Source organism: Chinchilla lanigera, unplaced genomic scaffold, assembly GCF_000276665.1.
Source record: "Chinchilla lanigera isolate Chin_1 unplaced genomic scaffold, ChiLan1.0 scaffold00048, whole genome shotgun sequence".
In the NCBI taxonomy this organism is placed as follows: Eukaryota; Metazoa; Chordata; class Mammalia; order Rodentia; family Chinchillidae; genus Chinchilla; species Chinchilla lanigera.
Window position 1 is genome coordinate 6,157,943 of NW_004955449.1, and position 16,916 is coordinate 6,174,858.

The window sequence follows — 16,916 nt, forward strand, 5'->3', positions numbered from 1 at the left end:
TAGGCCTAGTTCTAGTCTCTATCCAGGAGTCTGGGATAATCATCTTCTTGCTAATAGAAATACAGTCTAAACATTGTTTACACATTTATATCACTACATTTGCATGTAGTACATTGCTCTTTACATTGACAGCCTTTTTGGGAGGGAGACTACTGTCACTCACATTTTATAATTGAAGACCCTCAGACAAAAGCACACCAGCAACTTGCCCTAGCTCTGGACTGTTTCATCGTAGACCCTCAATCTGACTACCACCAGACCAACAGGAAGTAGAGAGAGAGAAGGGTGGGCTGGCTTTGGAAGTGCAGAGTGAATGTTTTGGGAACGTTCTGCATTAAAAAGGATTGTTTTAGGAATTGTGAAACAAAGTGAAATGAAAAATTAAACCCTGGCCATTGTCACTGGAACTTGGAGAGCCCCAGTCTCCTGGTGGAGCTGGTGGACATTACGCTGCTTATTAAGTGATTGCCTATAAACTCTAGATAGACCTTTCTAGAATCTGCTTCATGCACTGGCTGACCAGTTCCTCCTGTGCTTGTTATTCCTGTTAAGCTCTGCTAGTGGGGAGGCTGAGGGCCAGTCTAGAAGGGTGGAGGAGGGAGAAGGAACAGACGGTATCCAGGTTGTTGTCAGCTTTCTTGAGAGGGTCTTCTCCTCTGCCAGGCATTCTTGGTTCACATCTCCAGCTTCTTTTTACTTCTTGGAACTCCTCAGAGAGGCCTCACTAGCCAGCCCTAGGAAGCATGAGTCCAGCCCCACGTGGACCCTCAGAGGGTCCCTCCTTGGAACTCCTGAAGGGCCAGCACTTCCTGTAGCTCTGCTTCTCCCATTTGGGTCTTCTCTTGGCTCTTGATAACCCCTACCTCCTTGTCCCACAGCCCTCCTGGTGACTGCTTCCTGCAGCTGCTCTGTGTTTCTCAATCCTTTCAGTCCTGTAGCACCTGTTGAACCAAATTTTTATTTTAAATAATATCTATTGAAATATCTAATGTTTCTGTTTTCTTAACCAGATCCTGACTGGTTAGTTTCTCTAGAGTCCTGGAATCCTGATAGAGGGGTGGGAAGAGAAGCCCATATCCAGGAACTGTGATTTTCAGATGTAAGTGTATAGGTGAGTCACTGGAGATCCTTTTTAAAAGTGCAGATTCTAGGTCTCCAGTTGCAATAAATCTCATTCAGTAGCTCATGAGTGGGCTTAAGAATCTGCTTTTTAAAATGGACATCTTAGGGGTTGCTGATGTAGTTAACCTGTCTCAGAGGTTTTGAGAAAATCTGTCAAATCCATAACATGAGGGGGTTAGACACATGTTAATTTTTTAATAGGATGGGGACTATGGATATACTATAAATTTTACCTTACCCCTGCATTACCCTGGAGACTGAAAATCCAACCTATAAATATAGCTGACAAGTTCTGATGCAATTAGCTGGGACGAAGGAACTTTCGCCTTGCATCACCTACATGCTAGGCCGTACCCCCTAGGATTAGAGGGATACCTTTTCCTTTTGAATACTAACCCAGTATGCACGGAGCTGAGTTGGGATTCAACAAGACCAACCTCAAAGTAGATATTACTTCCTCTTCTTGCATTTAGAGCCCTCCTCATTTCCAGGTGGCTTAAGGTTGGAACAAGAAGGAATCAGAGACCACCAGCATGCCGTGTATGTTCTAACCAAGACACTTGCTTCGGCCTTTGCCTGTGGGTTTATCTGTTTATTTGTGTGAATAGTAATGGACATTCCTTTGTGGAATGTTGGCTTCCATTTGGCTGATTTAATCTGTAAAATGAGTGGGTTTTGCTGGGAGGAGTTGGACTACCCCCTCAGAACAGAACAGGAAGTTTTTCAGTCCTGCCAGATCATGAGGCTTTGTGTGTGCAGGAGGTCAGAACTTCAAAGTGACCTTTTGATGAGTATAAATATCAGATTTTCTCTACTGGAATGTGTCGGTCCTGAAGTTCAGGTTCTGATGGAATGTTCTTTGAGATAGGGCTGGAGGGTTGTGTGGCCTCCTGCTTGTCACCTCTTCATGTTGTTAGATGTTCTATATTGTCATCTCTTTATACTCACCGAGAATCACTGAAAACCCTAGTCACTAAGAGCCTGCTTCATTTTGTGTGGTTCCCGCATGCTACGCAGGGGCCAGTGGATTCATTTTTAGAACGTGATATTGCCAGCTCATTATGGCGGAGTGCTGCTCTTTAGAATGAACAGTCCCCTGACTGACTCCAGAAATGAACTGGGTGTTCTGCAACTCAGACAAGCCTGAAAACAGGTAGCCCCCCCCTTCATCTTCCTTGTGCACAGGTGGTCTCCCAGCTGTGAATTCATTGTGCTTCATTCACTTTGTGAACATTTATCAAGAGATTCTTGCAATCCGGGCAGTGGCGTGGGTAGAAGGTGAGATTCCAGGAAGAATAGGGCTGAAGAGGAGTACTCACTGAGCAAGGAGGTGCTAGGATAAAGTACGAAGAGTGCCTGGGAGATTGGAGGAGAGGACTGACTGCCTGCAGTTGCTAAGGTGCCCCTACTGATTCGTGGCTGGTTTGTGGGCCAGGTCCCCCACATATCAAAACAAGGTGTTCTTTTCCTTAAAAGTAAAAGATCATTCACTGGTGGGGAGGTTACATGTTCTACTCCAAGTAGTATGTTAGGTCAGTCTTAATCTTAGGACTAACATTCTAAAAAATAGTCAGCTCTGAGGGCTGGACCTCTAAGTAATGGCTCTTGAGACCGATTGTTCAGTGCATTGTTTTTCTTTTTTCTCCTGGTGCTAGGGATTGAATCTTGGTTTTCGTTCATGCTGGGCCATATGCTCTGAATGTTCAGTGTCTTTTTAATTGATAAATAATCATGTTCACAGGCTGATTTTTAAAAAATCTACTGTGCATCATTAAGAAAATAAAAATGTCTAGGAGAAAATCTCAATATTAATCATATTGAATTAAGTGGAAATTAAAGTCTGCTATTTAATAGCCCATTAGAAATTACTGGCACTGCTGTTTAACTTAGTGCCTAGAATTTACCTGTACTTATTTTTTGGTGTTAGGTCACCTGAATCCGTGTACTACTTTCTATACGTTTAGTAAGTGTAGTATAGGCTTTTTTTTTCTTCTTTAGTAGATTGAATTCTGAGATGAGTTTATTTGCACTAGTTCCAGTTTGATTCTGGACCCCAGTTTCCTTCTGTCTCTCTAAAAATCAGAAGCCAGGGCTATATTTTGTTTTGTGTGGTATTACCAGCTGGTTCTTTTTTTTTTTTTTTTTTTGGTTTTTCTCCGGTACCGGGAACCGAACTCATGACCTTGCGCTTGCCAGGCAGGCGCTTTGCCACTGAGCTAAGTCCCCAGCCCCTACCAGCTGGTTCTTGATGGACTGCTGTTCGTGGTGAAGTCTGTGGTCTCTAAGTGCTTTTGCAAGCCTGCTTGCCAGGTGAGGTAGCTGGTCCAGGTCACAGGTGAGGCATAAGGACATTTCCCTGAGTGGCTGTTTCTTCATCCTGCCTGATATTGGCTTTTTTTTTTTTTTAAACTCTAAATCTGCTTCTGTCATTGTAGAAGGATAACTTGCCAGGTTGCCCAGGAGGGCATTAGATTTGTATCCTCCTAGAGAAGTGCTTGCTGTACCGGGCTTCGTGTAGCTACCTGGTTTGTACCATTTACCCAGACAGGCCATTGACAGTATCTGTTTTGTAAGTTAATGCATGTAGCAAATTGCATATAGCCCTCATCTCACAGTTGCCATCCTTTGTGGTAGACATGGAATTTTACTGTGTGTATATTCTCACATGGAGAGAACTAGATGATGGAAGAGTAGCTCTGGTAAGGCCTTCTCTCTGTGTGAAATAGCAAGAGGAGATGAATGATAATGTGTAGTAAGGCAGTTTAGGTCAGTGCCCTGACGATGATGATGTGTCCTTATTATGTTGACTTTTTGGGGGGAGGCTGTGCTGGGGATTGAGTCTAAGGCCTTGTACATGCGAGGCAGCTGAGAACAGTCACATGGGTCCATTTACTGGCATCCTCCCCTAGTCAGTTTCTGGCCCTTGTGTGGCTGGCTGGCCTCATGGGCTTTGAGGTAGAACACATGATATAAATAGAACACACGGTGTAAGCTGGAGAAAGATGATTGGAAGACACCATTTGAACCAAAGCCATTTGCTTTGTTCACTACACACCATCAGCCAGCACCTCTTAAAAGAAAGTTTGATACTTTCCTGGACTCTGTTCTCTGGCAGAAAACCTGTGAGCATAATAGAGTCCTTTCATGTGCTAACTCAAGTTCTGGCTGGGTGCTCCTCATTTAAGTAGGATGTGATGATAGAACTTCCTTGCAGTGACCAGATCCTGAATGTCAGAGGCTAATGTAATGTCTTTTAAAAAATTGTGTCATCTATAGGAAGGAACTGCTGAACAATCAACCACTTCTCAACTTCAACATAAGGAAAATTTCTTGTGGCTATCCACACACACATATTTGTTATTGTCTTTGTAGTGCTGGGGATTGAACATACATGTATATGTACATGTACTTGTACGTGTGTATATATGTATGCATATATTTAACATATTAACTAGATATTTATTGCTACTTTGGTGCATTGGGGAAAAACTGAAATACCAACAAAAGAATGCTTAAGTAAATTATAGTACATCAGTGCTGTGAAATACTGTGTAGTATTAAACTGACAAATTGACAGGATACAGTTGACCTGGAGAGATTCCCGAAGGAACAGTACTAGCTAAGATTTGATTAGTGCTTCCTGTACATGAGACACAGTTCCAAGTCTTCCTAGGTACCAACTTACTGATCCTCACAACCACCCTATGAGCTAGGTACTATCATTGTCATCTCACAAATGAGGAAACTCAAACCTGGGTACATTAACTCATCTAAGGATAAGCTGTTAGTATTTGGTCATGCTAGAATATGAACCTGTATGTCTTGATTATACGAGATGCTTGAAGTAATTTTGGAGGTGGTTAGATGTTAAAGTACATTACAAGGCAAAAGTTTTGCCATAGGACATTAATTCATTACTCTTCTTGAACTGTGTATGGGTTATCTTATATATTTTAGATTTTTATTATGCTCTATCTGAGCTTACAACTCATTTAATCTTTTGCTTTCCAGATGTAGCCCTCCTTTTCTCCCTTTAAAACCAACAGAATCTTCCTGATGCTAAGTTCTGAAGAACAGAACTTCACACTGATTTGGAACTACGGTGCCCTCCTTTCCCATGGGTGCCATGAAAAGGCCACCTCTTTGATGTTACAGATGGGGCTATGCATCCTAGAGACTGCTAACGTTCACTGAGTTGATGTTTTTTAGAGATGTGAAGTACATTATGCTGATAAGCCATGTGGGTAGATTTTTATTATGCTCATTAAGGAAGCTGAAGTTTAGGTAGAAATTAAGGCCAAAACCACAGAAGGGATCATTACCATGGATGGGTAGGATCCTCATCTAACCTCTTCAGGGGTCTTACTAACATGGGAACAACAGTGCCCTACTAGAACTCTGCAGTTGAATCTTGTCTCTTGCTGTTGACTTAATTAGGAAGTTTCTGAGAACTTGTAATTAGTGTGGCATATTTACCATAGGTGTCAGTGGGAGAGTGACTTAGAACAGACATTGAGTGCTTGGGCTGTCATAACAAAATACCATAGTTTGGGGGCCGTAAATAATAGAAATATATTTCCATAGTTCTGGAGGCTGAAAGGGCGCCGGCTGACTCGTTTTCTGTGAGGAGTCTTTCTGGCTTACAGCTGGCAACCTTCTCTCTGCGCACTCACATGGTGAGGAGACAGAGTGTTCTCTGTGGTCTCTTCTGATAGGGTACTAATCCTCCACCAAGACAACCTCATTTAACCTTCATTGCCTCCACAAAGGCCTTCTGTAAATACAGTCACCTTGGGAATTGGGCTTCAACAGATGAATTTTAGGGGGACATTCAGTGCCCAGCAGTTTTCCAGTCATCTCTCTTTACCACGAGGTAGGAGTTGATCCTGCGGAAGGGTTTATTCCACTTGTATCAGACGCAGTCACATTTGGACCTTGGTCATTCCGTAAACTACCTGCCACGTGGTGGGAGTATAATTATTGTCTGTTGATGAATTAATATAGACAAACACCATTTATTAGCTTTTTGTGCCTGAAGTTTTCTTGTAGTGGTCCAGCCCATTTTCTCATGTATGGTGGCCAGGTGGTAATGTTCCAAGAAGGTGTTGTTTTGGTAGCCTCCAGGAGCATTGAGTGGCTTAATGGAATTACCACTTAATTAAGCTTGAAGGGATAAGAGCTTCAGCGAAGAAAGGGCAAGGAGAAGTCAAGGGAATAGTTTCTGCTGTTACTAAGTGTAAAATCTTAGGGCTGAGGAACCCTAAGGAACCTTCACCCCTAAGGAAGAATTAGTCTGTTAAGCTAACATGGGAAATATGATGTTGCGTATCTCTCACTGTCCATTAAATTATTTGGGAAAGAGACATTTCTATTCTGATACTAAATACAAATAAGCATTTATTGTATGGCTTATAGAAGTAGGAAATTTGAACATACTGATGTTCAGTAAGAGATTTTCACAAAAGAAATGTGTTAGTTTCCTGAGAAACTTAGTGAAACGCAGAGTTAAAACACTGAATTACATTTCCATGAAGGATTTCTTTGGATAACACAGTGTGAAATGCAGCTGTGCAATTTTCTGATGATTTACCTTAATACCAGCAGCAGCACAAAGGGAGAAGTGAAAAGAGATGTGACAACCCAAGAAGAGTCAGCGTCTCGGTAATGAACTCAAGGAATTGCTTGCCTTTGATTGCCACTGATATAATTAATACCCGAAACTTCTAAGTAGCTATTCTTAGTCTGGAATTGCTTACAAAAGTGATTTGAGCTAGAATGACTTAAAACAGAGAACTTGAAAGGATGTAGAGCCATACTGTTTTTAGCTTGGGCGTGTGGGCTATAATCCTATATATAAGAAATAAGGCAGTATTTCTCTTGAAATGGGAGTCAGGAATAAATGCAGACAATTTGGAAATGTTTAGAACCCCTTGTTTCCACAGTGGTGCATGACGTGTAATTAAAGGCACACCGCCAAATGTTAGTGAGTTTTATATATTCAAAATAATGACAAAGCACTATTTAACATTTTATTTGCTACTACTTCACTTTTCATGGTTAACACTTGTCTAATTTCTGGATTTATAATCCTGCATTTTTAACTTCCCCTTAACCTAATTAGCAAAGTGCATAACAATCCTTAGAGCAAGACTGTTTTCATATTATTCCTAAATGTCCTTTAGGATCCTACAGGTAGGTCACCTTTTTCTTTCCTTTTAAGCATGGATTTACTCTAGTTCTGGGAATCTTAATCTAGTGCAGCAGGTTTCCAGTTTTTGATCACGACTCACAGTAAAGCGGGTTTTACTCTTAGCTTTAGTAGAACTGAAACACAAGTTTCATAGAGTATTTCTTACCCTTCCAATGTAGCATACATTCTGATGCTTCTCTTCAAAAAGTGCTTACCTCCACCTCCAGGAAACTGATTTCAGACCACCAGATCGTGATTGGCAACTTCAAAAAAACACCAGCCTGTTGCAGAGAATGGTAGACAAGGAGTAAGGTTGTCTTGTCTTGGGATCCTAATCCTGTTTTCCAATTACTGCAGGAAGGAAAAAAAGAAAACCCCCATATATTTCACCAGAGCCTCATTAGTCAAGTAAGGGGTTGACCTTGATTTTGAAGTTGCACTCCACCTTCAGCTTTGTTCTTGATCTCTCTGGTCCTCTTTCCTAAAGTGTTCAATGAGTGATTAAATCGCTTCATGCTGTGACAGTGCCCTGAGGTCCTGAAGCTTCATACTTACTTTTGTAATTCTCTAGTTGTAAAGCTCTAATAAGACACTTCCCTGCTATTCCCTGTTATTTGTGTGCATATCTTCACACATGTTAGAAGGCAGAAGACTGAGATATAACCCTGTGCTGTAGACTCCTGTTGTGTTTTTTGTGGGAGCTTGCTTTCCTCTTTCTTGCTTTTCAGTTCCCTTTCAGTTCCCCTGATTGGAGAGTGTTCTGGACTGTGGAGTAAGGCTGGAGGAGTGGTTTTGGGGGACATTTGCATCAGGGAGAGCTGAAATTGCTTCTCCTGAGCAGCTAGTTGAAGATGTTTGTTGACTTCTCTGCTGGGTGTTGGGCCCAGTGCTAACCAGCTGCTTAGCACTTTCTCTGCTGTTCCCTTCACTCCTAATCTCTTCTTCTGGAGACTGGTAAAAATACTCTGCTATCAGCAGGGCTCTTTGTAGTGTTTGGCTATGGTATCTGGAGCATTCTGGATTGAGCCCAACATGCTATGATCTGCAGGGCCAGTGGGGCCACCGTGGTGAGACTTTTGAGTAGCAGCTGATGGAGAGTTGTGGCATGATGGACCGGAAGCCCTTGTAATAACCGCTGGCAATAGCACTCTTTTCAGACCTGAGCTCTCAGAGGTGAGGCTCACTGAATCCTTCTCTCCAGGTTAGGTCTCTTTCATTGGACCATATAAGATTGAAGAAAATATTTTTTTGGCAAGGCCAAAATAAGTCAGAAGGGGAAGGGTATGCTCTGGCTTATGGGAAATAGAAGAAAAGTGGAGATACTGGTTGGAGTTTGGCAGACTGATTCAGATCCCAGCTCACGTACTTACTAGCTGTACAACCTTGGGCAAGTTTTCTGAGTACCAGTTTTCTCACCATAAAATTAGGCCAGTGATGAAAACATAAAGGCTTGTAAGAGGACTTTCATGAGCAAAATGCTCACAGTACTCTGGGTGGTCAGCATGTCAGTGTGTGGGGATTTTCCTCCCAGGAGAACAGGGTTGGGCTTTTCTGAAGTGGCCGTCTTGCAGTTGGAGACCCGGTGTTAGGGTATGTGCCATGGCCCCCAGATTAGAGGGCCAGAACTGATGAGGAAGCTACAGGGAAGGAAGACAGAGCTCTAGCCCTGTGGACACCAATTGGGGCACGTCCTTGGGGTGAGAAGGCCTTGCTTTGCACTACATAGCATCACACCTTTTTAACCCATGTAGTAGGGAAGCTAATGTTGATCTCCTTCACTGTCAACCCCCACCCCTTTTAATGGTACCCATGAGTAACTCACAAGGTGTTACCGGAAGCAGAACTTTTGAGAGAAAGTGAGATTATTACATCTGCCCCCCATTTGCACAATCCCGAGCCCAGGCTGTTTCATTGACAGTAACTGAGTATTTGTGTAATTAGAGTGGCATCATTTGTAAAATCAAGACTTTAACGTGGGTTTTTTTTGTTTGTTTCTGTGGAGTATAAATCATATTAGGAGCTTTTGATGCTCTGTCACAAATCATTACGCATCTATGTTTTGCACTTATAAGATATGGATAATGTCTCTTAGAAATTCAAGTGCATTAGCTAAGGATTACGAGACCTTAGAATTAGGAAACTCATGAATGACAAGAGCTTTTGTAATTACATCATTGGATCATTTTGCTTAGCATCTCAGAAGGTCGTGTGTTCAACATGAGAACCTCTGGGTGATGCCCGCTGTTCTAACTGGAAAGCACACCCTGAAAGGAGTAATCTCCAGGAGTGCTCAAGACCCATGAGTTGTCCCATTGTCATGGCAGTCCTGAAGTACTGTACCTCAGGCTGGGTGGTCTGGTTTGGGCTGAGTGGAAGAAGAGCCTGTGATACTGTAAGTGAATGGTAGTTAGAACATATGAGGACCTGAGGAAGGCAGTGGCTTCTACACAGGGACTCACATCCTTTCTTTCATTTGCCCCTAATTATGTTAGTTCTTAAACTTCAAGAAGATGTCAGATGGTAGAAGTCTTAAAAAATGGATATTTATGTATTAGGGAGTGCCACATATCGGAGCTAGTCAGTATGCCTTTTAATACCTTACATTGTCTTTATTCATTTCAGGCAGTGGCGCTACCGCTGTGGTGCAGGCTGCACTATGCAAACCCAGACAAGAACGTGTAGCAATAAAGCGGATCAACTTGGAAAAATGCCAGACCAGTATGGATGAATTATTAGTAAGTAAACGTGAGGGGGAGATCAGCCTTTTGCTCTTCTTAACCCATGCGTGTGTGGAGGTGTGTGGGAGAAGAGTGAGGTGTTGGTGGGTGGGTGTTGCCTTCTATGTTGACACATGTATTTCTTGGGAAGCATCCCACACTGCTTCCTGCTCCCCTGATTAATAATGTATCATTATCATGTCATATGAGGTGTACCTTACTTTGCTTTGACAACAGTATTTGCTCACACTGCACAAGCCCAGGGCTCTCAGTGTTAACATTCCACTGCATACATCAAGAGACCACACTTGGTAGAATGACCTCTGGTCATACGGTTTCCGACTGCAGTGTTGGATGATGAGCTTCTGGCCCTTAGTCTGGAATCCTTGGAACAACAACAGAAAAATACCTCCTAAATTTTTTTTTTTTTAGCTTTTATAAATTACAAAATCCCCTACAAATGGGAGACATTTTTAAAAATGCGTTGTAGCTTGCATTTGGCTAATGACAAGTTTTTTTTGTTAATAAGGTAACTTGTATTTCTTATTGAAAATAAAATATATTCCATAAATAACTGGAGCTTGTCGGTGTGGATATGGATATGACTGTGGTAGCATTGGTTGGTTGAAGGAACATTTGTTTTTGTCTTAAACTGATTCATTATTAAATGAACAGCTTGGCAAATGGTTATTAGTTGCCCAGCAAACTGTGAAGGGTTTGAGAGTTTAATCTCATAAATATAGTTGTCGTTCTGCCTGCCAGTTTTCTTTTTTTCCTTTGGCCATTTATTTGAGGATAATATAAAACTGCAGTAGAGGAGTTAACTGATTGGTTATCCCAACACGAATCCCAGTGCAAATATTAGTCCAATAGCTCCATACAGGCTACAAAGTATAATGACAGTTGGCTCCAAATAAAGAAGCCTTTTGTTATATTCCACATTGCAAGTGGAATATCATTAACAAGAGCTTTTTGTCTTTACTCAGAATATAGCTTTTATTTCAGGCTAATGACAGTACACTATAGTATAAATTAAGTAGAAGGATAAAGCTCTACTTTTCCAGATCTGTTTGCCCTTACATTTTAAAGTGGGCCACACAATGTATAGATTTCACTGTGGGACTGAAGCAACAGCTTGCCAGCTACAATTTAGATTAAAAGCAAGGGTTTCCACACATTGATGTTAATTTTAAAAATGTGCATCCATTTTCTTTTTGCTCCCCTGAGGATTTCAGCTGTGTTTTGCGCTTATGGAAATTACTCCTGCATGCTATTTGTCTGTTCCTTGCTATCATGGTGACCAGTAAAATTGTGCCTTTGTCATCCAACCAGTTTTCAAGGGCACTTTCCCTGGCTGTTCTGAAAAAGTACTGAACAAACTATGGGCAAGCTGTCTCCTGCTTCTGCCACTAACTTTTTCTTTTCACTTTAGTTGAGTTACCAAATAGCCCTGGGTTATTTTAAAAGAGAATTGATTTGGAAAATAGCTAAGATTTCTTTAGGAGTCCTCAAATTGTGTGGCTATATGTACGTGCATTTTTCTTATTTTTTTAAGTTTAGAGCATACATTCAAACTTAGGTACTGTTTGGAAATGTCACTCAAGAATGTGGCGCTAGGATTGCATTGTGGTTGGAGGTCCCAGCATCTTTTGCCTGCTAGCAGAATATTTACACAAAAAATGTGTGAAGGTTGTATGTCCTTGTGCTTTCTGGGCTGGGCTGATGCAGTAGTCTCTGGTCTTTGTCAAGCCTTTAGTTGCCCAGAGCCTTTACACCTGCCCTTTGCTGGCTTTGCATCAGACATCTGCTGCTGGGCACTGTAGCTGTGTAGTGATTCCAGGGAGGTCAGCAGGGAGACCCTCATTCTGGTTTCTTTCCCTGGAACTGGTAAGCAAAGCAGTGCCGTTTGGAGGTACTCACAACTTAGCTGTCTAAGGCCTGTTGCTTCTATGGCTGTGTGGTTAGTGCCATTAGTCTGATTTATTACTTAGCTTTTTAGTGGTGGTGAATTTATTTCCCTCATCCTTTTTTTCTCTCTGTAATGCCCAGCTGTGATTGAGTATAATATCTGCATAGTTACTTATTTTTCATTTAAAGGGGTACTAAATTAATAAACTTATTGCTTTGATCTTAACCTTGAACCTTGGCGTTCTGATGTTTTGCTTTGTTTAGAGAAAGGAGGAACAGCTATGGTTCTTTAGGATGAACCACTCACAGGTCCTTTCAAACAAAAAGAGTAGATTTACAGTTTAGTGTGCCTAAGGCGGCCAGGCTTTTGTGGTCATTTATTGACACATGAGATTGTGTGGAGCAAAGTTGCTGTCATCCTTTCAGCTTTCAATACTGCTGTTTCTTGCACTTTCATTGTTTCTGTGGGTTCACATTTCGGCAGTGTTTGGAGATCTGGTATCCTAGTAATCCTTTAATTCCATGAGTGTGTGTTATATACAGGTCAGTGCACCGTATCATCTCGCACATTGTGCCGTGTGTTAACTGGAGACCATTGTTCTTAGAAGAAACAATGGCCACTGGGATCTTTTATCTTGTGAGAGTGTTATGTCACAGAAGTCACAATTATCAACTATTTGGTGGCCCCTGGAATCTCTGTTACCTCTGATAAAAGTGTGCTACCTCCACTTCCACTGTCTGCCCTGTCCCCACCCCCACCCCTTTCCTTGACCCCACCTTCCTCATCCTTGTCCTTCCCTGGGACTCCGTACACAGCGGCTGGGTGTGAGGGTGCACAGGTTTGGACAGTTGCCCTCAGACTCTGCTCTTTTGTATAGTGGAACTGTCAGAACATTTTCCTGTGATCACCGAGTTGGTTCTAGGTTTTGCTGAAAGAAGGACCCAAGTCATCGTGATTTCTGAAGCCGAGTGCTAATTACAGTGCCATCTTCTCTGAGAATGAAGGGAGGGAAAGAACTGTTAGATAAGATCACTGATACTAAATAATTGCTGATTCAAGTTTATACTGTTGAATGAATACAGTAATAATTCCTGAAATTTAAGCGAGTTACAGATCTAAAGCGTACTTATTTATTTGGCAAATACAGTCTTTATGTGTGCTCATGCCCACAAACAGATGCGGTTTGGATGTGTACATGAAAACAGCAGTTAGGTTAAAACACTAATGGCATGATGTGAATGGCATTGAGTCAAGTATTGCTGGTCTATTCTGTATATCCTGACCATCCCAACATGGATCCTCTGACAATTTCTGAGATTTGTCAATCCCAAATTAGTTGTTAACCCCACCACAATGATTTAAGTGACTAACCTTAATTAGTTTAACACCCTCTTGGAGATATTCATAGTTTTGGAGCAGGAACTTGTTAATTCCATAATTACTAAACCCCATAAATGCAGGACACTAAGCTAGGTGATGGGAAGACAGAGAGGGTGCCTATTCCTTGGGCTGCCATGGGTTAGTAAATGAGTCCCTCCATTCTTGCCCTGGGTTGGTGAGAGTTTTGAGCTACAGATACCTTTCTGCCCTGTTTCATTTGCTTGGAAATGATTTAGCACATCAGTCTACAGATTACTGTTCTCCAATGTGTTTTTCATGGAGGGAGTCCTTGGTCTCCAGTAGGAATTTCAGGCTTGCTAAGTGGGTCTGAAGCACAGCCTTGCAGAGTAGTATATTCTATGTACAGATGGCCTTGAGGTTTCTTGAATGAGCTTGGTTCTCTGGCTTGTGGTCAGCCTCAAAGGTTAGAGATGCCACCCTACGGCACATTTAACTTCCCTTAAAGTCTATTACCTGAATGCAGAATTAATCAGTTTTTTTTTAAGTCGTCCATCTTTTCAGCCACTCGCATCAAATGGACAAAGTAAATTCCATAAATATGACATAGTCTGTTTTATTTACCCAAAAACCCACTTTTCTAACTTCCGGGTGTGCTCCTTTTCCTTAAATACAGGCTTGTTGGAAAATTTTAGTTTATCACCATACTTAAAATTTGGGATTTTTAAACTTAAACCATATGCCTCTCAATATTTTTCTGTAGAATTATAGTGTGTTTTTGGTACTTACTCACAAAAACTCAGTTTCATCTTCACATCCTTACATTTATATCACTATAATCAAAACTTACAGTTTGCTTCTTAGTGTAGAAGAGCTGTACTTACAGGAGAAATCACAACCCAGTGTCCAGGCAGAGTATTTGTTTTAAAAGAAAAGAAGGAAAAAAGAGTAAGGAGGGAAAAAAAGGAAGAAAACTTATTAAATTATGAAGTTATGTAATGATCATTAAAATATTTTAGTTTGTGATGGCAGATATGAGCAGATTCATTTCAAAGCAACAAGGACTGTACAAAGTCATGAATGTTGAACGCTGTGGTGGAGGTAAAGGTCTTCCTGACTCCCTGCAGAATTCCTCACAAAGACTTTTGAAGAATGACTTTCACCTCTGGTCCTTGGTCTCCTTGTTTTTTCAAGGGAGAATTAAACTAGATGATAAAAATTTATTTTCCTCACAAAAATTCTCTTATCATGTGTACTTAAAAATTAATTTTTAAAAACAAAATCCCTTTTTAAATTCATTTCAACAAAATACTAATTACTGGCAAATAATGCTTTATTAAAAATTTAGTATAGAAGCAAGTCACTTGTAGTGTGATAAAAATCTATGAAATCATAGATTTGGGAACACAGAATCTGGTCTTTACATGCCTAAAATGAAGTTGTCTTGAACTGGACAATGTCCCCTTCTGATATTTGCCCTTTTCTTCCTGTATCCTCTTAATAAAGGTAATTTATTCTGTCTCCCACAGGACTTACAGAAGAATCGAGAACTTTTTCCTTAAAACAAAGCCACTGCTCTCATTTTGATTTCTGTTATAGTTTTATTTCTTCTTTCTCTTGATCTCCTGTGCTTGTCCATTCACCTACCCTTTCCTTTCCTTTTGTTCTTCCCTCCCTCTCCTCCCTTCCTTTCCCTTCTTTTCTTTCTCTCCCTTTCCTTCTTTCCTTATAAGAATGAGTTAGCTGTGATTTGTAGGTTATTTTAGCAAATAGAGTTCTAGATATTTACATAGTTTAATGATCACTTGAGGGGAATATTATCCCTTATTACCTGACAGGTTCTTCCCATCCATTTTAAATGAAATTATAATATTTGACAGACTCTGGGCATTTCTTTCATTTGGAATTGCCCCCTTTATAATTGAAATTTAAGAAACAAAATGAAGCAAAACCTCAATACTTTGTTTGCCTTGTTTTGATGAATCTTTGTAGATATATTGATGTTTTTGCAAAGCTTGTCTACTGTAGAGAGATTATACTGGCTAAAAAACTTCTAGCATTTTAAGTTGACATCTAAACAGTGTAATTTTTGTGTGAGTTCTTGTATGCATTTTCTTTATTGCATCTATAAAAGTATTTTCCCATTCTTTTTGAACTTAAGAATTTTCTAATTAGTAAATTAATTATTCATATCCCAGCTCATTTCTCATCATGTGTGGGAACAAGTTGCATTTTGTGGTTTGCTGCAATCTTTTATCCCAAGGGTTTAGCATTAAAATACAAATGTACTTCACGGAATGTAGTACTATTTTGGGCATTTCAGGTCTCGATAATTACCTTTCGTACTTTCATTTGTCTCTACCACTCATCTTTGTAATTATATTCATATGATTTAGTGTTTGTGTTTACCCAAGTATAGTCTAATTAAAGACAGAATTAGAAATGGAAAATTTTGGGCTGTTTTGAAGATGTGAAAACATTTTTAAGAAATTAGAGAGGAAATACTTAATGCAAAATAAATTTGGTCTTATAGTTCTTATATTAGTTACTTTTATGCTTATATTTTGGTTCTTTATTTACAGCTATATTTTAGTTCTCATATCGTCTCTCTGAGATAAAATACCTGGCACTCACAATTAAAGTAGAAAAGACTTATTTGGCTCACAGTTTTGGTGGGTTCAGTCCATGGTTAGCTTCTTCCAAGGCAGAAATAGCATGACAGAAGGGCATGGGAGAGAAAAGTTCTCCATTTCATGGCAGCCAAGAAGCAGAGGGATAAAGGAGGAGCTGGGGACAAGAATATACCTTTCTAGGTCATTTTTCCAGTGATCTGCCCCTTGGACCACATGAGAGTTTTGTGGAACATTTTAGAACTAAATAATAACTGTTCTGTAACAGTTATGTTAGTTTAGAAGTATATACTATTTCATTAGAGAAAGTACCTTTTACTTTTGGAACATTAAATTTAAAAGGTATACCACAGTTTCTCCAGTCACCCTAATTGAATTTACTCTTAAGTTCTTTTATATATGTGTTAGAAATAGCTCACTAGACTTGCTAAGTTTCATGCTCTTCTTTTAAAAAAAAAGCAAAGAAAGAAAGAAGGAAGAGGGGAAAAAAATATATATGGATACACAGGATAGCTAGGATAATTGTACTACTAATATCTGTTGGTTTATTGAAAGGAACTGTTAATGGGTAATTGTTTGATCAATCTTGCATGCCTGTATCTGGTTATATGTGCAACCATTTTGAAGATGACATTATGTAGTATAATAACCATTGTTAATATTCCTATCACCATGTTATGAAATTCTGTATCATTTTTATTGCTCTCCAAGCTGTTTTATGTATTTGTTTTTGTTATGTTGTTTTTTTAAGTGAAAACCAAAATTTATATGTATATATAAAGATAGCTGGAATAGGTGTATCACTAATGCCTAGTTTACTGAGAAGAACAGTCAGTGCTTAAAATTTTCTTTTTTTCTTGACCAATTATACATGCTTGATTTTGGTCATTGATCTGAAAACAATATACAGTATAAGAACCATTGTTGAACTCCTACCATTTTGTATGGTGAAGCTCTGCATCATTTCCAATTTTTTAAAAAGTTATTTTTATTGTTTTTTACTTGTTACT

General features: G+C 40.0%; 1 protein-coding gene across 1 annotated transcript in view; it reads left to right on the forward strand.

The window, feature by feature from the left end:
- Positions 1–16,916, forward strand: part of Stk39 (serine threonine kinase 39) — a 275,200-nt gene that overhangs the window by 45,217 nt on the left and 213,067 nt on the right. The window contains exon 2 of the mRNA XM_005393429.2: positions 9,935–10,047. Within this exon, the coding sequence (XP_005393486.1) occupies positions 9,935–10,047 (113 nt within the window). The remainder of the gene's footprint in view (positions 1–9,934; positions 10,048–16,916) is intronic.